Genomic DNA, 23,765 nt, shown 5'->3' on the forward strand with positions numbered 1-23,765 from the left:
ACATGGAAGGTTAGTGAATCCGGGAGTCAATTTTTATGGATGTAAACAGCAGTTAGATCATTGATGTTAGTGTGGTATTTAATTGCTGTTCTGTTCTTTGTCCATTTCTGCAGGGATGGTTATTGTTCTAGAGGGCATTGTAAGGATAAAATGTAATGTAAAAATAGATGAAAGTAATTTCAATGACAATGGTAATTTGGCAGATGACAATTCCATAGTATCTTCAGCTAATACTGCCTTGAAATTTCTGAGTAGCACCTAACTGGTGTTATACTAAAGTATGAAATATGGTTAAGAGTATTCATTCTCTTTTTTGTAGCAGTATAGCCTGAAGAATGTAATTCTACCTTTTAGAGATGTTTAAAAATGTGTTTTCCTTTACCAATATATTAGTTTTCAGAAGTATGGTGTCACTGGCTTTGGCTGTGTTTCTCACCACTGCTCTGATTCAGCGTTATATTTTGTACTGCTATGGCATGCATGAGTTGTACTCCAAGTATGTTCTGTGTGTAAAGCTCTACGGTACTGTATGCAATTAATGACAGTGAAGTAGAGTTTGATATGCTTTCAGAACAGGTTTTCTTTTTCATGTAAGTTAAAATGTGTTGTTTGTCAGGCATTAAATAAAAATATCACTGGCCTCAAAAATCTCAGTTATCAGGAGAGACTGTCAGCTCTTTCTCTGTACTCAGTGTCTTACAGACTCCTCCATGAAGATCTGTGCCTATCCATTCGAGCCATGAAAAATCTAGCCCAGGAAAGAAGCTGGTGGGCAGCTACAGGAAAACTCTTTGATGAAGACTGACTTTCAGCTGCAAAAGAATTCCTTGGTGAACACCAAAGGCTAGCATTAATGGCTGATTTAATTATCCTGTGAAGAAATGATAGCACAAGTTGAATGGCAGTACAAAATAGGGGATGTATGTATCCTACATATAAGAGATAGCATACAGATTGTCCTTCTGGATTAAGGTCATATAAGGGACCAAAATAACCTTCTGAACATCAAGAGCAAGTAAAATATAGTCTCTTCCCATTCTCCATGACATTACAAAGAGAGGAGATGCCATAAGGTAAAGCACCTCTGGACAGTGTTGCTCTTTTTAGAGGTGATATAGAATTGGAGGGGGTATATTTCAGATAACATCATATTACATTGCGTTTGCTTGGTGGCAGAAAGAGATAGTCTTCATAATGTGCCATTTAACTTTATTTAGTGTTCGTCCACATTCCCCATCTTCTTTTCCTGTGCTCATGTCTTCTTGAATGCCCCTGTGTTTTCCATGTCTACCACACATTCTGGTAATCCTTTCCATGGGTCTATAACCCTTTCTTTGAATAAGTATGTTTAGAGAGCCAGGGAGTAGTTAGTCACTATAATCTGCCACCTGTGCTCCCTCTGTACATCTCTGTTATTATGCTTCCAGATGAGTCTTATGATCTTGTACACCAATATCTTGTTACCATGTCTGTTCTTTTCACAGGTGAGAATACCTGTAGTTCCTCTTATCTGGGTACCTGTCATTTCATCAACAGCAGTTTCAGTGAGCATAAAAGTTACTTTAACCAATAATGGTGTTTTCCTCTTTTTCAGAATTTGTATGCATAAGCTTCTGACTGACCAAATTTGTAGACAATTGCAAATTAGGAGCAACTATAGAATCCCCTGCTGACACTAATGTTCTCCAAGAAGGGCTAACACAGACAAATAACTGGTATCAAAATCTTGGACTAAAACTAAATATCAAGAAAAGCATAATGTTATCCTTCAGGAAGTCGGCCACCCCTGGCAATTACCATATTGACAACACCCTCCTAAGAGTCAACCCAGTAGTCAGGGACTTGGGGACACACATAGGCAGTAATCTAGCCCTCAAAAGGCACTTGTGTACTATAGTACTTACAAACAAATGTCGTTGTTTTACTGTTTTTGGCACTCATCAGACTTATTATTGAGTACACTGCCTTTGGTATTTACATAACCAAGCACATCCAATGACTGGAATGTCCACAGAGGTTGCTCACTAGAAGAATGCAGATTGTAAACAACATATCTTATGCAGACTGCTTCAAAGCCATATCCCAGTATTTTGTGTCCTGCAAAATGTTGAAGGAAGATCTATGCCTGGCATACAGGGCATCTTCAGACCCCACTTTGATGGGACCTCCTTCATATTCACAAAACAATCAGCACCATAATTACCTGCTCTAATGACTTAAATCTTGTCTGAATACAAATAGGACCCACTGAAGAGTCAGGTATACATCCCAGAGACTACCCCTTTTCTGGGACAGGCTTGCCATCCATGAGAAGCAGAGTTCATCTCTAACCCAATTAAAGTGTGACTTGAACAACTGGATGGAGAGCCAGAATTTCACCCCAGTTTGGCACCTTTATCTAATCGACACAGGTAGCTTGTAAATGGTTCATCTCCCAGACCCTTGCTTGTAATAACTTCATCTCCCAAGCCCCTGCGTATAATACCAGGGGTACCAAACCTTATCAATAATTTGGATGCTTGGATAGGATCTAAAAGGTCCAAGTGGTCATTATCCTATTACAGACTTATGATTCTCTGAGAGGGTGGGGAGTGTACGCTCACATGGGGGAGTGCAGGAAGATATGTCATCTGTAAAAAAAAAAAGTTTCTTTACATTTGGCAAAAGTAGTTAAAGCACACTTTATTTTTTTTTTATATTCACTGTAACTGCTTTTGGTGACTTGGCATAAATCCCTCTAATCTCTGGGCATATCCTTTTCCCTCATTCCAAAAATCTCTCTAATGTATTTCCTGTGGCTTCCTTGCAGTAACCTAATAATTCCCTCTTTGCTTGGCCTCCAGAACTGCACACAGTTATCAAGATATAATGTGATGGAGTTGATTAGAGTACTAGCATTATCTCTTTCATTCTGGTGTCTATTCCCTTGAAAATGCACCCAGCATTCTATTTGGTGCTGCCACTGACCTTTCGCTGTGGTTCTGGTGATCTGTTCCTTGTGAAAAACACCCATGCATCTTGCTCCTGCTCTGTTTGCCATTAGTTCTTCTAGCTGATACTTCACATCAGGGTTGTCATTGTCCAAAAACAGTACTTTGACTGTACTGAGCCTCATCTGCCACTTTTCTTCTCAGCTGATCATGTTTTCCAAACCCTTCCCTGTTTACTCACCCCACTCTTCATTGCTGCATCTGTTTTTGAATGTTTAGTAAAGAGGTTGATTAATTTGTTTGTTCCATCAGATATCTGAGAAAAACATACTGAAGTGTACTAGATCCAGGAAATATCTCTGCAGCACTGCTCTAGGCACTTTTCTATTTCCTGACATCATAACTCTGATCACAACCTTCTGCGTCCTACCATTCAACCATGTAGTAAAGAGTTTGTTAGTGATGGTCCATTCCCAAGCTTATACAGTTTTCCTGTTAGTCATACTGAATCAAAGGCTTTGCTTAAATCTCTGTAGATGATGTGTAATGGTGCTCCGCTGCTCCCCTGTCAAGTTTACCTGTAATGCCATTGCAAAACTAGATGAGTTTTGACTACAGATCTTTCTGGCTATGATCCCATGTTGGTGCAATCCTGATGAGTGCTGACCTCTAGGAATGTTAATAACCTTTCTGCAAGGATTCTCAATATGACTTTCCTTGCTACTGTTTTTCAGGTAACAGTCTTGTAGTACTCTGAACTTCTTATTTTTTTCCTTGTATGGTATACCCACCATATCTCTTAACTGTCTCTATTTTCACAGAATATCCAGGCTTTTGCCTCATGTTTTTTTGGTCTGTTCTTTATAAAATCTGTGTTTTCTGTGGAAAATAATTGAGGATTGAAGTCACTAAATAATGATATACATCTGAGTTTCAGATTTCGTATCCTTCAGAAAATCCACGCTAATGCAAAACTTTTTATATCAAGTTTCTAAGTTTATGAGAGCAACATTCAAGTTATGTCTGTGTTTGTAGGCCTGTGTTCCCTAGTTATTCCTGGCTTTTTTCAAGATTTGTGAGCATAGAGTTTGAGAGGTACGGTCCCCATACTGGCCATTGTTCACTCCTGAAGCACTTTAGGGATGCAAACTGACCAAATGTTACCAAATTAAGATTTCCTACAAAGGATCCATCAGTAAAACTGACCACGTTTCATACGAGATAGCTCATCTCCTTGTTGTGCTTTATCTTCCATAAAAACAGCTATTTCTCTATCTACCTTTTCTTTTTGTATACTGGTCTGTTTTCACTATTGTTCCCATTCTGTGTTGCCACCCTTCCAGTGTACCATTCTTATTTTGCTTTCCTTTGTCAAAAACAAAACAGAGTATTCATTCAGCATCACTGCTTTTTTCCAGTCTTCTGTGATATTCTAACCATCATTGTTCTTTGATCAGGTCTGTCCACCCCGTCTTGCCTTCAGGATTTCTTTTAAGTACCAAAAAAGCTCACTTTGAGGGAGTCCGGAAGTCACTGGGGGTTCAAGGAATGAAACAGAAATCAGGCTAAAAAATGCATAAGTGATCATTCAGCTTTTCTATTTAGTTATTTATGTATGTACACATTCTATATCTGTGTGTGTGTGTGTGTGTGTGTGTGTGTGTGTGTGTGTGTGTGTGTGTATATATATATATATATATATATATATATATATATAGATATATATAGATATATATATATACACGCAGGGGGTGTGGGGTGGTACAGGGGGATTTGCCCTCCTGCATAAACATAAAAAAGTAGAGTTTTGTGCTTTTTTTTGATGTTTGATTTTTTCAGAAACTCGAGCATATGGTCTTGACCTTATGAATTTTGAGTTTTTATATATATATGGGTCCTAGTCACATCACTGAAATTCCAGTACACCAAAATACAAATCAACGAGACCAAACGTCCAAAAGACCAGAATAATGAAAAAGCACTTTGCTGAAGTTCATTTAACTGAAAGAGGTAAGTCAAAGCTTTTATTTACTGTATGTAGTATTTTTGTACCTTATGGTACAATGTACTGCTTTGACAGTTTTACAGCATCTGTACTTTTAAGTGGAGATCACAATATAGTGACAATCGGAAAACATACCCTTTCTATCACTGTAGTGTGATCTCTGAGTTGGTATATATAATTAGTAGGGGATGTGGGTGGCGCAGGGGGGGGGGCTTGCCTCCCTGCAAAAATGTTTGAGGTCATGGTGCTTTGTTGTTTTTTAGCTTGTATGTAGTGTTTAGGTGTTGTGTGTTTCAGCAAAGTGCTCTTTCATTATTCTGTTCTTTCGGACATTTGGTCTTGATGATTTATATTTCGGTGTACTGGAATTTTGGTGATATGACTATATATAGATATAAGTATAGATATATAGAGAGATGTACACACACACACACATATATATATATATATATATATATATATATATATATATATATATATATATGAGTCCCCTTCACATGGTCAACTTTTCAGAAAGTCGACTTTCATATGGACGAGACCATATGATCGGCTTTTGAAAAGCCGACCATGGGGAACCACTATCTCTGTACAGTGCAGAATAGGAACATTTCCTTCTTCCACACTGTAGTCCAATCTCGGAGTTGGTATATTTAAGTTACAAGGGGTGCAGGGGGTGGAGCCCCCTGCTAACAGTTTAAGGTAAGTGTTTGTTGTGTTTTATATGTTTATTTTACATAGTCAGCTTTTCTAAAGTCGATCATATGGTCTTGGCAATATGAAAGTCTACTTTCTGAACAGTCGACCATGTAAAGTAGACCCCTATGTGTATATATATATATATATATATATATATATATATATATATATATGTGTGCAATAGTTGTGCCAGATGTTAGCATGACCAGTTAACAACATGAATTTTGTCTGCATGACAGAGTTACTTGAACTTTGAAGAAATAATACTCCTTCCAAACTCAGCTGCAAAGATGGCTCAAAGTGTATAAACAGTAACAAAACTATAACTGAACAGGTAAGCACTTTCACAGAGCCTCCTCTGCTTCTTCAGACCAATATAAAGTGAAAACATACAACTGCATTTAAAAACCAAATCCTAGCCAGTCATTTGTTAGAATAAGAATCACATGCCTAAAAGCAAATTAAGACAGGAACAGTTCTGAACTCAAGTTGTAAGTCAAGCTTGAACTTTGCAATATATAGCATACATGATGTAACACATTATGGCAAATATTGCTACAATGTCTGGAATGATAGATGACAGATGACATAACTATTTACAGCAGTATCAGTGCTAGTTTGAAATTTGAGTAAAAAAATCCTTCTTTTAAAAATTAGGTGCAGAGTCTCTGACCTTCCTAGTGAGCAATGAAGCAGATTTACAGCCATTAAATGATTGTGCATGCCTGTATTAATGGCAGCTTATCATCCAGTTCATGGATGACACTGGGATTTATAGAATGAAAATAAATGTTCTAGCAGTTAGAATTTGAATAGTACATTAACATTTGTCTGTGACAAGGTATTGTATGCAGCAGGGACATTCTTATTAAATATTGTCCCCCAGGAATTAGTTCCAAAGGTGGTAATTTCAGTTTTATGGCCACCTGGTCATCAGTCCTCAGCAGACTTTGATGAGTTAAAATGCTTGCATGCAAAATATAATAGCTAAAAACTACCACAAGGAATGTAAAGCTAGGCTACTTAATATCCTGACAGATCAATAGCCTAGTAAGTACCTAGGAACTCATATGTGTTCTATGCTCTAATAAAGGGCAGCACTCCCATCTACCTATATCCAGCCATCCATGCACAACCCCTTTCTCCCATTTTTGCACATGGGGTCGGGGTGTGATTTCAACAGACAATCATCTAGAGCCAAGTTTCATACCACCAGGTGGCTACCACTGCCATTGCTGTTATTCCATATCACACATGCACATGCACACCTATGGCCAATTTAGAGTGTCCAGTCCACCTATTGCATGTATTTAGAATGTAGTAGGATGTCAGAACACCTGGAGAAAAGCCATACAAACACAGGAATGATACACAAACAGAATGAACCCCAGGCAGGAATCAGACTGGAGCCTCTTGATATGAGGTGACAACACTAGCTGCTGTGCCACTGTGCTGCCTGTAGCTATCTGTTTATCTATCTATCCATTCATCTATCTATCTGTATAGTCCATATACTGCATGGTCTTGATGGTCACCCACTGCAATTGATTCTCAATGTGAAGACCTCTGACTTGGTATTGAACCAGTCTCTTTGTCTGGCTACTCAGTTTGCGTTAAGGGTGCCTTGTCAAACCCAGTCTTGAACAAATAAAATACAGGAGCCTAATTAATGTTATGGATAAAATCTGATTTTTACCCTCTGCTGATTTCCTTTGAAAACAAAAAGTTTGAATATCAGGATAGTTTCATTGGGCCACTTGCTATATAGTGTTCTGCTTTCATACAAACAAATGTCTGCATAAGGAATTATTCATGATATTTCATTCCTGTTATTGACTATCAATTTACATGTCATTACTCATTCGGATCCATATTCATTATTAATAAACAACTTATTTTCTATTGTTTTGTTTCAGTTTCTCCTTACACTACATGGCTGCAAAACTTTTCATAAAAAATGGACTTGATGGCATGAAGACATATTCAAATCAGGATATCATTGATCAAATAACCAAAATTAGTATTGAATCCAATGTCATCTCACATTACACAGCCTACATAGCAGTCTACAAAGATGGCAAAGAACCTGTTCGGGGGCCTATGGTATCACTGGGTCACAATCTTTTTGGTATGTAATTTCATGATTATATTACTGAGTTTCATTGAACTTTTATCTACAGTCACTAAGATTTAGAGTGTAGGTTTATTGCTTTATTTCAGAGGAAGCTCATTTTACAACCATGATACTTTAGCTTTTGATCATCTTGTCTGCATGATATATCAAAGGCTTCTGTTTGAAATTGTAGGCTGACGATGTATTTGGCTGAGTGGACATATTTTCAGCTGGTCCTGTAGAAGGTGCAGTATACATGTACGAATTCATCCATTACAAGCCTGAATTATTGGTTGTGCAATGTTAAGTGTGTATTCATAACAGAGACCTGTTTGGGCTAGAACTTTGGTCTTCGTTCAGCAGCTGCAGTACTCACCCCCTCTCCATTATCTCAAATGTTCAATGTCCTAGGTAGGACAAGATCGTAAGTGAGAAAAGAACATTGGTACCTACTTTAAAACAAAATGTATATGACCCAGATGACTTGCTGTCATCTTTTGGAGTATTTAATGGGTGCAGGAAAAAACTACATAATCCTAATCTGCCATCTGTCATGCTGTGTGAGAATATTCCCACAGGAGGGTCACCAAGTTCCTCATTTTGGCTCACTGTGGTTATAGATGACAGTATTTGGGTTAATGATCAGTCAATGCCTCTTAGTAAGGAACTTCTTTATATTATACAGGGATTTAGGATTGTTCAAGTGATTACCACCTTAGCTTATTATAACGGTCACTCACTGGTCTTTGCTATTCTGTGTGATGAACTCTGATTTGGTATTAAACCAATCTCTCTTTGTTTGACTACTCCCTGGCCCAGTTTGCATTCTAGACGCCTTGTCAAACCTTGAACAAATAAACTATGAGAACATAAGTAATATTACGTATGGAAATCTGATTTATACCCTCTGCTGTCTTCCTTTGGAGAGCAGTGCAAATAATCTTGGTCAGTCGGTTGTGGTTTCTAGCACTGCTATTACCTGTGCCATATTTTATATACTGTTGGTCCATATAAAATTACATGCCATGGTGTGTTCTTGAGCTGGGTTGCTCAAATAGAGATGGACAGTGGTTGGAGTACCAGTAATGGGATAAATTGCCTTGAGGAAGGTAAGCAGAATACCACCACTTTACTCTAATAAATTGATATTTCCCAAACAAATGCAGTATTATTTGCTGGCTGGAGCAGAGCTGCATCTAAGGAACATACTTTTGTTTTGACAGGTGGTGAATGGGCTGGGAATCACAGCCTGTCTTATCAATTGGAAAACGTAAATATTCTGCTGACCTTAAGATTCCTGATTGTTTTTGTTGATAAGATTGAGTCCATATCACTTGAGATTGTTCCTAGTGCATCCAGAGAACTTGCGGTCTTGGTCCTGAAACATCTTATTTGGTTTTATGTAAGTTGTGATGCTTGAGAAGATCATTACCATCCTTTTGAATTTGTACTTTACAGCATGCAGTCTGCACCCAAGCCCTACTTGACCATTTCTCTTTATTTATGATTTACTTAGGACATATATGAGGAACAGTATTTTTTACCATCACTTAATATGAGAACTTCGTGACTCCTGTCTTCAAAAAAGTATCTCTAAATCCTAATATTCTTGATAACTGCCACCAGATCTGCAAGCTTCCTTTTATTCATCAAGTTTCTGATATTTTTGTCTGTGTCCAATAATCTCCTGAACTCCATTCAGGAGGTTATAAATATTATTCAAACTGAATTTTTCAATACCTAGTTATTCAATGTTTGCACAAACACAATCTATAGCACTTTATCAACCAAGTGTTTTGCGTTATGGAATTTCAGTTTCAGTGATGTACAGTAACTTTGCAGTTAAAATGATAAAGTTAAGATGTGTAAAGGATGGTGCCTTCTTCATGGTAGGTGTGGGTGGTTACCTTCTTATGAAATACAATTTGTTTTTACTTCTTTTTTCCCCTTAGCTGACATCTAATTTTTGAAGCTGTGGATGTAGGTTAATCAGATGTTAAGAAATAAGTCATCTACTAACAGTGCTATACTTTCTTTTCTGACCACATTTCAGATTTATCATAGTACCAAGTCACAGAGTTGTATGTAGGGTGGGGTGAAGAGTCTGGCTGCACCAGACACAAGCTACCAGTGGGGCACATTTAGCAGGTGCTGATGGTGCATGAGTGCAGTACTAGTAATAACTTATGAAACAACAAGGATAAATAAAAGCTGACACTGCATTTCCACATATGACTGAAGCACTTGACATGTAGAAATGGTTACAGCTGTAGCAAGTAACATGCTCCAGTTGCAGGAATGCCAAAGATATTTATCTATTTATTTATTTTTGCTCCTCACACTTTTTTTGAGGAGGTGCAAGTCTAGAATTCTAAATAATCTTCTTGAGGTAAATTATTAACACTGGCAATCTTTCCTGGTACTTGATCATTTCCGTGGCATTACAGTATCATTTTCTGTGGCGACATCGGCCCTCCAGTTGTAGTTCTACTCTTTTCAACTTGTTTACCTCTTACCTCTTGGAATTTACATACAAAGTAGTCTCTGATACTTTTCTTTTTCAGCCCACCTTCTGACTTCCATGGTACCACACACCTCCATATTTGCTCTTTTTCTTTTTACTAACGATATACATACATACCAACACTGAATATTCATTAGAGGAAGAGGTTTGCTATAGCACTGCTATGCAGATGTTACCTACCTTTACCTGTCCTTTCCTCTAAAGTATATGGCAACTTTTTATTCTTCAGATATCCCAGACAGCATCCTTTTGTGAATGAGTTATAGTCAACTAAAGCTTAACACTTCCATGACAAGACTTTATTTATATGTCACCTGAGAGGTGTCTAAGACTTCAAAACTGGACTCATGTAATTTACAGGGGCAAATAGTTTGGTATTCATTACTAGTGTATCCAGTCTTGGTGTTAGTCTTGATGGCATTCTGAAATTCTGAGACAAGGTACAGACTGCTGTCAATGTTTTCTGTACCATTTGAGGATGAATACCCACAGTAAGCACCTTATTTCTTCATAACACCTGTCTGTTGCAGTACTTATTTTGGATTCATTGCACTGAGACTATTGAAGTGTTATGTACCTTGGACGTCACAGCACTCGGTTGGAACATTTGCAACTGATGCAGAATAACAAGACTTTTGAAGAGCTTGACATGTAACTGTCATATTACACATGCCTGTGTATCATGCATGTCACTGTCATATTGCACATGCCTGTGGATTATGCACTGTGTACCAATAAAGTCTTGCATTGTAGTCAAGGGTTTGGTGTCAGTATTTTTAGCTTAGGCTCCTCATATGCAGAAGAGATGTTAGTTTCATACAGGCTGGCTTATGCCCTCCACTCAGTGAGTCAGTAGCTGCTGGGTTTGAATGGTGCGATATGGAACATGTTCATTTGTTTACACATCCTGAACCTATAGAATCTAGAGATCATTAGCCTACTTTTCAACTTTTATGTGCAGATTCCAAGGACAAAAGAAAACATAATTAGAGTAAAGGCCCCCAAATTAGGTGCACTTCAAATGTTGAGACTATTAACTTAGAACTTCTCAAAATAATTTCCAAATTAAGGAAAGATGGAGAAAAAGTATGAGAGTAAATTAGGAGCACCCCACTAAAATCTGGACAGTTGAGAATACTGTTCAAAGCTGCAGGAATGCTTTTTACTTGACAACCCTAACATCCTATTAAAACTGATTTCATACTAAGTAATCTATACCGAAATGCTTAAATACTAAAGTCACAGATCAAGTAATGTAAAATACTTACCAACAAATGAAGGCATAGCTACTTAGTTTGGTTATCAGTGCATGTGTGTGTGTGTGTGTGTGTGTGTGTGTGTGTGTGTTTGTTTTGTGTATATATATATATATATATATATATATATATATATATATATATATATATTTAATGCAAGCTGTGATGCCCCTCCACTGGACCAGTAATCAAGGAGACTCAATCCTTACCACTGGCACCAGTGAGGAACGTACATTGGGAGGATGACAAGGTACACACACACAGTATTTCCAGATTCAGCTCTCTGTAACAAGTGCAATTTTCCTTAAGAGTACACAGAAACCATAGTCATTCTGGGGCTGGTTTCTCTCTCTATCTCCAGATCCCCAGTAAGACTCCTGACTAGCACAGCTATAGAGTTGAGATCTCAGCTGAGTGGCCAAGCCATGACCTCCAGTACCCTTTCTGTCCAACCAGTGCTTTTTGTCCTTTCCCAAGTAGCTGACGCACACACTCTTTGAGGTTTGATTTACACAAACACACACACACACACACACACCTGGGAAAGGCTGGAAGAGGTTTACTAGCTATGCCCCCTTTTGCCTAGACTATGAGGTAGTTAGCACTGCCAACAGCCAGCTCCTTATCAGCTACTTTAAGAGCCTTAACAGAGGGTGTCCAGTCTTACTGTGTAATGTTACTATTAATACAAATGGTAGTATGACCAAGAGCAAGGCTATTAGAAGTGGCCCACAGTGTCACCAAATAAATATGCAAGTACTCTCAGAACTTAAATAGCTCTACAAAGGTCAGACACAATGAAATGTTTAATTATATTTAATAATAAATAATAAAAGAACAAGAAAATACTCAATGGTGGGAAATTCAATAAAACTTATACTGAATGATTTTCATTGTAGGCATGGTGGCACAGATCGTACACGGATGTAAGCAGCCATGTGATCCAGTAAACAGAGCAGAGAGGCATGCACGAGTGTGGAAACGCGGAAGTGTCTGTGGCATGCAAATCACCTCATAAGCAGGTGAACTGCATGCAGTTGAGAATGCTGGAGTGATCCAGCAAGCAGATAGGCAGTCCTGCACACCCTGTTTTGGTGTCCAAAGTGGACATGGAAAAAATTGAACAGGGGCTGTAACAGCCCATGTAGAAGGTCCACAATTGCATAGTTGGCACAGATATATGCAAATCTATGCCCTGTGTGTCCAAAAAGGAATGCAAAATAATTTAATATAAGTATTTTTTTAATACCCATATTATCTTTGTGTGGTGTGCAGCAGTGTACAAACATGCTGTTATGCAAAAAAAAAATTTAAAGTTTAAAAACAAAAAATAAGGAATATGTACCTCCCTGGACTACATGAAAAGAGAAATGGAAGAGCACTCCGATCTTGTAGCCCAGGCAGGTATGACCCTAGCCCTGAGTAGCATTCTGCCATCACCCAGAATGATGCCACAGTACAAGGACAAAATGATTGACTTTAACAATTGGCTAAGCTTCTGATGTCATTCTAAAGGGATCCAGTATCTGTCTGCCTGGGATGACATGGATGACAGACCATGATGCTTTGCCAGAGATGGCCTGCATCTGTCACCCCTGGGATTCCGGATACTGGCTAAGGTTCTTGCTGCCCCTATAGTGCCTTTTTTAGGTAAGGTTCAAATGACAAATTCACCACCATAACAGGAACAGGCAAGCAAAACTGAGGGTGATACTACTCAATGCTAGAAGTCTAAATCTCAAAATGAACTCACTCGAGGCACTCCTTAAAATGGAGAACATTGATATCTGTGCAGTGACTGAGACCTGGTTCAAGGCTCCAGAGAGCACCCCTGCACCAGGCTATAACTCATACCACACTTTTCGGCCATGTAACCTGGACCGGAACACCAAGGGCAGAGGTGTGTCCATATTCATTAAGGATATCCACACTTCTAGGCTAGTTGCTCAGCATAATGCAGCTGAGGTTATCCAAGTGCAACTAACTCTGGGCAAAACTGAAATCCAAATTGTAGCTTGCTACAGATCCCCCACCATGCCCCAGGATTCCCACTCCTCTTTTCTTGATGTACTGGAAAATATTAGGGTTCAACCAAACACCCTATTAATGGATGGTAAAAATGTCTCCAAGTCAACTGTTGCTGCTTCTTAAGACAGAAGTGGTGAACTTCATGACACCATGCAGATGGACACAACAGTTACAAACACTGAATATCCCAAACAAAACCAAGACGCTATCCTCCAAAAAAGAAGCCAATCTGGTGGTCCCCTGCCATAAACAGACTGTACAACAGAAGTGGCAACATGATATTGCTAACATCCTGATACCAGAAGAATGCAAAGTTCCTGTAATCACGGTTATACAGGTAAAGACCACACTCTCCAAAGTCAAGAACACAGCATCCATGGGACAAGACAACATCCTAGGCTGCATTCTACATACATGAACTGGATGACTGCACCCCTAAGTACCATGTTCAATCATAGCCTCACCTCAGGTTTGTACCTGCTGAATGGTGCACAGTGACAGCCCACTCCACAAGGGGGAGCCACCACAGACCCCGGGAACTACTGTCCCATTAGCCTGACGAGCCTGGTCTGCAAGGCCATGGAACTTATCATCATGGAACTTATAAACAAAGACATTGGTAATCTCCAAACTCTGGACCCCACCTAGTTCAGGTTTGTTCAGGCAGATCATGTCTCCTAAACCTGATAGACTTCTTAGCAGCAGTCATCAAAGGCATAGATGACGGTAAGGTAGTTCACACAGCCTATCTAGATCTTGCCAAGACTTTCAACGCCATCCCCCACTCTGGAATTATAAATAAACTCACTAAACTAGGTATAAATCCCTATGTCACAAGATGGGTTGCCAACTGGCTCACTGACAGAACCCACACTGTGAAAGTAGCAGACTCCAAATCTGACTTCAGACCAGTGACAAGTGGAGTACCACAGGGTTCAGTCCTGGGTCCTCTCCTGTTTGGTACCTACTTCTCTGAAGTACAGGCTAACACAGAAGGTTTTTGGCTAACAAAGTTCGCAGATGACTGCAAATTAGGAGCCATAATCAAAACTCCTAACGATGTGGACATCCTACAAAAGGGCCTCACTGAGACAGATGCATGTTGTCAAAGCCATGGCCTCAAGCTCAATGCCAAAAAGTGCATTGTCATCCCCCTTGTTAAAAACTCTGTACCCATGAACTACAACATAGGTGGTAGTATACCTAACACTGAAAGTGTGATAAGAGACCTTGGGACAAAGGTGGACAGTAGTCTCTACTTTGATAATCACATCGCCACAGTAGTCAGGAAATCCTTCTACGTGGCACACCTCATCACAAAATGTTTCTCATCCAGAAAAAAAGAGGTTATTGTTCCCCTCTACTCATCACTCATTAGACCCATTATAGAGTACAACGCCCCTTTTGGTATGTATCTCACAAGACATCTACAACAACTGAAAAGGCCACAGAAATACCTCACAAAGAGGATTACTGGCCTCAGATGCACTACGCAGACCATCTCAAAAAACTCCAGCTTTACTCTGTCATATATCGCCTACTCAGAGGTGATCTCAGCCTAACATACAAAACTATGTCAAACTCAGAGCTGTTGGACATGCTCCACTTAAAAGATATCCCAATCCCTCCAAGCTACACGCTCTAGGGACCTAAACCTTGTCACCACAATAAACAGAACATGCCGGAGAGATAGATTCCTGTCCCAGAGACTTCCCATACTCTGGAATAAACTACCTATCTATATAAAGCTCCTCATTAGCACTCTTCAAAAAAAATCTTGATGAGTGGATGGGAAATAGGAAATTCACCCCGGGGATCACTTCTATGGCTCTCCTCGACAGTGGCACAGGAAAATAATTTTCTTGGGTGGCAAAAGCCAGGGTACCTTTTTGGCTGGGCTTGTAAAGGCCCCAGGGCTGATAGCCTAGTACCTACCTATGAACCTATGTGACAATAATGAATTCTAGGGCCCTGCATGGAGTATATACAATGGTAGATTTCTGTGGCTGCTAAGGAGGCAGGCCCTGGAATAGTGTAGTATCCAGGTTGTGTGCATGGGTCTGTATGCAAATGAGTTGGGGTTACTGAATAGCAAAAATGGGTTACCTGTGTATGCAGATAAAACCCTTGTAGCCTCAGAACTGTGTTGGTGTCCACAGGAGAGCTAGTTGACATCAAAAGGGGGGGGGGTGTCACTATATGTTTAAGCACATTGGAGCTGAGCAGTGCCCGTTTGTGTTGTGCATCTCTCAGCTAAGCAGGAGGGTGTGTCCACTGCTGCTAAGCTTTGTTTAGCATCAGGATGCTTCTTTTAGCTGGTGTGAGCATGTTTGCATGCTGCACCACTGTGCTTAACAGGGATGGCAGTTAAAAAAAAAAAAAAAGGAAATAGCCTATGAAAGCCAGTCCTGTATAAATTGCTAATAACCCCTGTTCCACTTACACTGGGCCACTAAAACCCCTCAGTGATATATCCGGTAGGTGGAATGCATCATAGTTAGCCAATCACACAGGCTCCATCTTCAGCAGACCACTATAAATTATGCATACACCCTGCAATTTGATTTTTCCCCCATACTCTGCAGCACTGGAGTACAGACTTTGGAATTTTAACTGACAGAATGCTAGAGGCTGCTGCTGCTCTGGCTACATCTGCATGTGCTAGATGCTGAGGTCAGTGCTGCTGCTGACAGTAGGCCTAGACTGAGAAGGAAAAAATGTTCAGGCCCAGGGTGTCCTTCCAGGAGCTACATGATCTGGAGATTATAGAGAACGACAGGTTGGATAGGGATATACTACAATAACTTACCAAGCTCTGCCACCCTCAACTCAGACACATTGCCAACAGACAGGAACACATCCCAGTGGAAACAAAGATAGGTGTAGCCCTTAGAATACTAGCTACAGGTACTTTTTAAAGACCAACAGGGGACATTATGGAGTCTCAAAGGCATCAGCATCCAGGGTACTCCACCAATTGCTGGCTGCCATGCAAACACATGCCAGTGAGCACATTTATTTACCCCAAACCCCTAAGGACAGGGCCAGCATTATGCATCTCTTCCACTGTGTAGCACACTACCCTGATTTACTGGGTGCCATGGACTGCACTCATTTACACATCAAACAGCACACATTGAGGAGGGTAGAGTCTATGTCAACCACAACAGATATTACTCCATCAACTGCCAGATCATGTGCAATGCCCAGGGATTATCATGTATGTGTGTGCTGGCAGCCCTGGAAGTTATCATGACTCCCATATCTGGCATGCATTACAGCTGTACCACATGTTTGCCAAGGGGGGCATCCCGTATGGCCATCTACTGGGGGTTGCTGGCTATGCACTGGAACCGTAGATGATGACATCCATCTGAAATGCACAAGCACAAACTAGAAGCATCATAGAGTGTGTTTTTTGGGCTGATCAAGTCACGGTTCCGCTGGCTCAATATAGCTGGTGGAGCCCTGCAGTGCTGCCCAGCCACATGTGCACAGATGTTCACAGTATGTGCCATGCTACACAATATGATCCTGAAGAAGCAGCTGCGGCAAGCTCATCAGAGGGAAGGGACATACAGCTCCTCACCAGTGGCAAGAACCCCACAGCCACACCTACAGGCGGACTCGGAGGAGGAACCCCCTGAAGCTGTCCCTGTAGGCAGACATAGGCATGCCCAGTATGCCCTGGCCTTGGCAAAGAGGCAACGCATAGCACATGCACTGACAACCGAGCATTCTAGGGACTGACACCTTTCTCCGACTCACATACATAGTAAAATAGTTGCCAGCCACACCACACAACCTGTATCTTACCATGTATTTGCTGTGTACTGCATGCATCAGAGTCAGCCCTGCACCACATGCATCTCAACTGCTGCATTCACAAGGTAAGTCACACTCCTTTATAACAAATATATGGGGTACTACACTATGGTATCATATGTATGGACCTGCTTCATGTATGCAAGGGAATACAGTGGGTTACTGGGCTACTTGCAGAGAACTAACAGCTATGTGGAACAACAGGTACTCTGTCCAATACTGACTGCCCCATAATATGCAATAGGCCACAAGGCACCAAAACCCACTGCAGTATGCAAGGAAAATGCCAAACAGTGGGGTCATAAGACAGATGCATGACTATCAATGCTAGAGTCCCCTACCCCCAACACATCAGAGTTGCCATACAGCCTCAGTAACAGTATGTTTGCATAGATATATCAGCAGACCATAAAATCCCAAGGTTGTCCCAAACAACCTTGCTACATGTTCTATGTTCACAATATACAGGAGTCAAAGTGTATGTCTGTCTGCTGTTGATATTGTGAGGAATTAAACCTCACTTTCTGGTGGCTGGTGTGGCTCAGTGGGCTAAGTACACTAGGATGGTTGATGGTGTTCATGATTTAAAGCTGGCTGCACCTACAGCTTTTGCATGTGAGGTACTCCTATGGTAGGAGTCTCAGAAACTGTCAGTATGCCCCAATCTGTTACTGCAAGAAAGCTGGACAAAGCCAGAGATACTGGATGGATAGAGGGCCAAACCTACAGACATTATACGTGGTCTGAATAACCTACAAGGTGGCTAGTATAACAGCAGGTTGCAACAGTTCAGAGTAGAAGCAGGATGTAAAGGCCATCACTTAACTGTGTCAGTACTTACAACAATTCAGTGGGTGCCATTTAGTAATATATTACCAGAAAACACAACTGTATGAGGAACAGAGCAGCAGAGATATGGGATGGAATGCTGGGCATCCTGCTAAAAGATGTACAGTGAGAGGTGTTAAGACTGTTACCCTGTGTGTGGTGTGACATCATGTACCCCAGTCACATCATACCTACAACAACTTACAGCAGGAAATCTGGGCAAAGCCATGAACAGTAGTGGGACAAAGGCCCAAATATAAGGAGAAATATTAACTACTGGCCAGACAAATGTAGAAGGTTCAGAGAATAACAGGTCATGCAGTAGCATGGGTTTCCTTGTGTGTATGGAGTCAGTAATTCAAATGTCTGGCATCATTTCCTAATGTCAGTCTATAATGATCTGCCACTGATGTACCAGAAAATCACAATGCTATGTAAAACATTCCATACATATGATGCAAACCTCTACAGTCTATTACAATCTGCACAGTCAATAGGTATGAGACATATAATAAATTCAGCACACAGTCGGGGAATCTCTTGAGCAAAATATCAGGGAGGTGCTGGACTGCTGAATCAGGTACAGCAGCCAATTGGCTGCAGCACACACAATCCTGGACTGGAGTATAGGTAGGTCTGGCCTGGAGTCACCTTGTAAGTGCTGACAGCCACACTGGGCATGCTGCTAAACTAACTAACTTGAGACCATGTCTGATGCCTCCTCTGCCTAAAGAACTTCTTCTTTCGGCTTTTCTTGGTTAGGGGTCACCACAGAGGATCACCTGTCCACTCATGATTGGCAGTAGAGTTTTACGGTGTTGATTTGCCAACCCAGTGCCCAACCTTCCACAGAAGGCACACACATGCACGCACTCATGCCTAGGGCCAATTTAGTGTATCCAATCCATCTAGAGCATGTCTTTGGGATGGGGAAGGAAACCGGAGCACCCGGAGGAAACCCACACAACCACATGGAAGACATGTAGACTCCGCACAGAAAGTACCCCAGCCGAAGATCAAACCAGAGAACATCTTGCTGTGAGGCAGCAAAGCTAACCGCTGCACCACAGTGGCACCCTAAAGAACTAAAGAAGATCCTAAAGAAGGATGCCTAAAGAACTGATATGTGAAAATATGTCTGTGTATACAGACAGTTATGTATACGTATCTGTCTCTCCCTGTCTCCCTCATACATGATTACCATGTCTGTCAGTATATGTCACACACACATATAGATATAGAGCTACATAAATGTGTAGAGTGATGTACACCCTCCACATATATGTATTTAACACAGTTATATAACACACACACACACAGCTACACCTAAGTTGACATCCCTTTATATAAATATATATATATATATATATATATATATATATATATATATATATATATATATATATATATATATATATATATATATATATGTATCTTTATATACACACATGTGTATACGTGTGTGAGGATGTACAAAAGTGCACACCTACATGCAGAATGCTGGGATTATCTGCACCCACACACACAACAGTTGTCTGATGGTACCAGACCAAGGCCGCATAAAGACATAATCCACCCAACCACAGAACCCTGTGCCTGTGGAATGTCACCCTGTAGACAGAAAATGGTAAGCAGGTGGTATAATTTGCAATGGCTTCAATGCAGGACTTGGAAAGACCATATTGTCACTGGCCAATTGTCTACCTAGCAAACTGCAACTGGCCAGAAGTAGTGATACTGGCAACTATATACAAATAATAGGGGTATTAGAGTAAGGGTATAAACAGGTACCCACTGCTAGGACAGTAGATACAATAACAGCATAAAGCAAGTTCACTCTGCAGGCCACACATGCTGTGTAATACAAGGCCACCTTGCATAGCCTACAAGTACTGTGGCTACAGCTACATGTACACCAGATGTAACCAGTGGCATGTGCAATAAGTACTGTGAGCTATAGTGTGTAATAGTAGGTCGGTAGTGGTTCTAATCTCACCTCAACCACCTTGTGTGTAGATATTTCCCCTTACAGCAGTACAGTGATGCCTATCTGGCCTATGACTGTGCAATGTCAATCATTTTATGGCCTTGTGACTAACGTCCTCCTCAACATTGGCTTCCCTGTCAACACCTGCTGATGTCATCCACCTTAACAGCACTGGCTGACAATTTCTAAACAGATAAGCTCTGTGGTGCATGCAATAAGCACTTAGTGCTTATAGTGTATACTAATAGATAAGGAGGGGTTCTAATCTTGCAACTGTGTGTGTGTGTGTGTGTGTGTGTGTGTGTGTGTGTGTGTGTGTGTGTGTGTGTGTGTGTGTCTGTGTGTCTGTGTGTGCATAAATATATCCCCTTGCAGCAGTGCACATATGCCTATCTCTGTGCATTGTTTACATATTTTAAGGCCATGTGACTACCTATCAGCCTCCCCACTGGCCTCTTTTACAAGGCCTGCATATGTCATCCACCTTAACAGCACTGGCTGAGAGTCTTAAAGCAGATAAACACCATGGCACATGCAATAAGCACTTAGTGCTATAGTATGTACTGATAGATATGTAGGGGTTCTAATTTCAATAACGGCAACTCTGCGTCGGTGAATGTATAAATATATTCCCATGCAGCAGTACACATATGGCCATGTGGGTGTGCAATTATCATACATTTTATTGCCTTGTCACTAGCTGAAGGCCCAACCCACATATACCCAGCCATCAATGCTATCCACCACCACCTACATTTGTATGTGCAGAGCACCCAGGTCACACGTATCAACGGTAGCAGGCCTTGTCATAGGGCATGCATGCATGATTACACTGACTACCCCCATTGTCCCTGATACACTGATCTACAGATATGCACCTAGGTAACCACGCACATATAAAGCTGTATCGTGCTGATGTCATATTTCTGCTGTGCTTCCATGGCATCCTGTGCCACTGTATTGCCACCAAGACTCCATAGCTTAGCCACTCAGACCCCTGAAACAGAAGCATACACAGCTCTTTGAGACACCTGTCAATCTACAACAGTACTGCCAATCTAATATCATTCAACAAAGGTACACAAAGTTTGATGTGTACTCATGACACATGCCAGCATACAGCACCTGTCATGGCATAAAACTAATACACTACAAAACTACATATAATGCAGTATAATCGCCCTGTGCATCAGACACATATTTGCATGTCATGCATCAATGGTATGGATGGCAGGGATATGGTACAGGTATCATCACAGGCACAGGGTGTGGTGTGTGGGTGCCAGAGGCCTAGGCTGTGCCAAACAGTTCACAGTTGGTGTGTGAGTCAGGAATGGGTGCTGGCTAGCTGGGACATGGAGAGGTGCCGTTTATGTCTGTTGGTAACCTGTATGTGACAGTGATGTTTGAGTGTGTCCATGGATACAGTCAAGCCCGATGCTAGCCCTACATGTGTGCATGTTAAACAGCTGTGGACTGTGCATGGCAGAGTGGACAGTTCACTGTCTCTGGCCATGAACATGGGAACTGGCTCTGCCAGGAATAGCATTGGCACCACCATGCCCAGAGTCAGATGTGGTGCTAGTGGCTGACAAAGACTGGTCCTGTGTCCCCCACAGGACTGCCAAAAACCAAATGCCCATGGCCTGCCACTTTATGGTGTGGACAGCACACTCCCTTCTGTAGTCATGGAGGTACTGCCACTATGGGAGTGTGAGTGTTCATGGCCACGTGGACCCTCATCAGATGGTGTTGCTGACCTACGTCCATGTGTCCGATGCCTGACTCCAACCAGATGTTCCAGCACAGACAATGTGCAGTCAAGGACTGACAATGTCGCACCCCACCATCTGTCCACTACATCAGTGAAACAATCCATGGTATCAGCAGTGTGGTGAAGGGAGTCATGGATGTCAGACTTTGCTGCTTCCATAATTCTGAGCATCCATTTGGTGTTGTTTTCGGAACATGCCTGTGCCTCCATGATGGACTGAAACATGCATTTCTTGACCCATGATGTGACACTTCTGACAGGTGGTGGATCGACAGCAGTCCTCCTTTGACCACCTCTGTCAGTCTGCCTGTGGTGGACCTCTCCAGCTGTCTGGCTATGGCCAGTGTCTATACTCACTGATTCCATAGTTGCCACACTTTCCTGTTTGATGTCACCACACTCTGACTGTCTGATATCTGTGGCCTCAGGGGACTGGGTATGTGATGGCATACAGACTGTGTGTGGGACAATGGGGAGGAAGTTGGATGTCAACCCATGGGACAGTTTTAGCCCTCAAAAACTCCACCTGTGCCTCAGTATGGCCACCATCATCATCAGAGTCTGATGAGGCACTGACATCAGGTTGTGAGGGGGACACACTCCACCCCCCCATGTTCACCTGTGAGGAAGAAGACAAAATAAGTGCATTACTACCTGCACTATGTGTGGTAATCCACACATATACATGCAGCTGAGGGGTCATAACTGCATTACACATACCACATCTTATTTCTGATCCCATGCACAACACACAGACTACAACTCACACAGACAAGACAGACCCTTTATAACATGTACTGCAGCCACATCCAGTAATGTTGCCAGTACTATACACCTGTGAGATAAGTAATATGCCAGTGTATCTGATAGACCTATTCTTAAAACATAGTGCAGCAGTCTTGAGCATACTATGCCAGTTATAGTGTCATTCTCTCAGGAATGTACCATCACCATATTGTGTGTGGAGAGGCATCTGTGAGTGATTGCCTCCTGTACAGCAGACTGCATAGACCTTCTCAACAATAAATGCAAATGTGTTACTTCTGCTGCAAATACACAACTGTGACGACCCATTCAATGCACTTCAGTTAACCCCTCTGAAATGAAACATACAAGTATTGTACTCTGGCTAAGCATAACAGTTGTGCATAGGGCAACATGGCAGCCCTTAGCATTGTTAGAGTATATATGAACTGTAAGACAACAGTATCACACTTACAGGACCTTGGACTCCGGTCACACCTGATGTACCTATGGAAACGTGAGGGAGAGGTATTGTCAGCGATACAAAATGTGGCATTGTTACAGGGTAATATGTGCATATATCAGCATGTACAGTGGCTAATGTGATACTGCCTACATTGCTGACATTCTGAGTATGTGTGCAAAACTGTGTATTAAATCCAACCCCCCAGTGCAGGTAGACCTGACACCCATGTACTGCTATACAGAGGCTGCCACAGTGACTGAAACAGTATTACAGTGATGAACACAGGAAGCCTACCTGGACACTTCTCTGATGTAGATGCTGTTGCACCCATCTCCAAAATCTATGCAATGATGGATGGTTGGGAGCTGGTGGATGATCCCAGGTTTGCCAGGCATTTCTCTGTGGCCGAGAGTAGTTGTTCTGCTGCAGGCTATCCACTGATGGCAGCACAGTCCCTAGCCATAGTGGCAGCCCTTTGCCATGCAGCATTGACCATATCTATTGCCGGTGTCAGACATGCTCTTAGGTTCTGTACTGTATCCCTATTTGGTTGACTGCTGTGACTAGGTCAGCCCACAGTATGGCGCAT

The 23,765-nt window shown here is 41.4% G+C and overlaps 1 protein-coding gene across 1 annotated transcript in view; it reads left to right on the plus strand.

Annotated features, from left to right (window-relative positions):
- The window catches only part of LOC122809687 (von Willebrand factor A domain-containing protein 5A-like), a 1,458,063-nt gene that overhangs the window by 959,673 nt on the left and 474,625 nt on the right, over positions 1–23,765 (plus strand). The window contains exon 15 of the mRNA XM_044081363.1: positions 7,548–7,759. Coding sequence (XP_043937298.1) covers positions 7,548–7,759 — 212 coding nt within the window. The remainder of the gene's footprint in view (positions 1–7,547; positions 7,760–23,765) is intronic.

The sequence above is a fragment of the Protopterus annectens genome, chromosome 8.part0 (genome assembly GCF_019279795.1).
Source record: "Protopterus annectens isolate FY-2018-M chromosome 8.part0, PAN1.0, whole genome shotgun sequence".
Taxonomy (NCBI): domain Eukaryota; kingdom Metazoa; phylum Chordata; order Ceratodontiformes; family Protopteridae; genus Protopterus; species Protopterus annectens.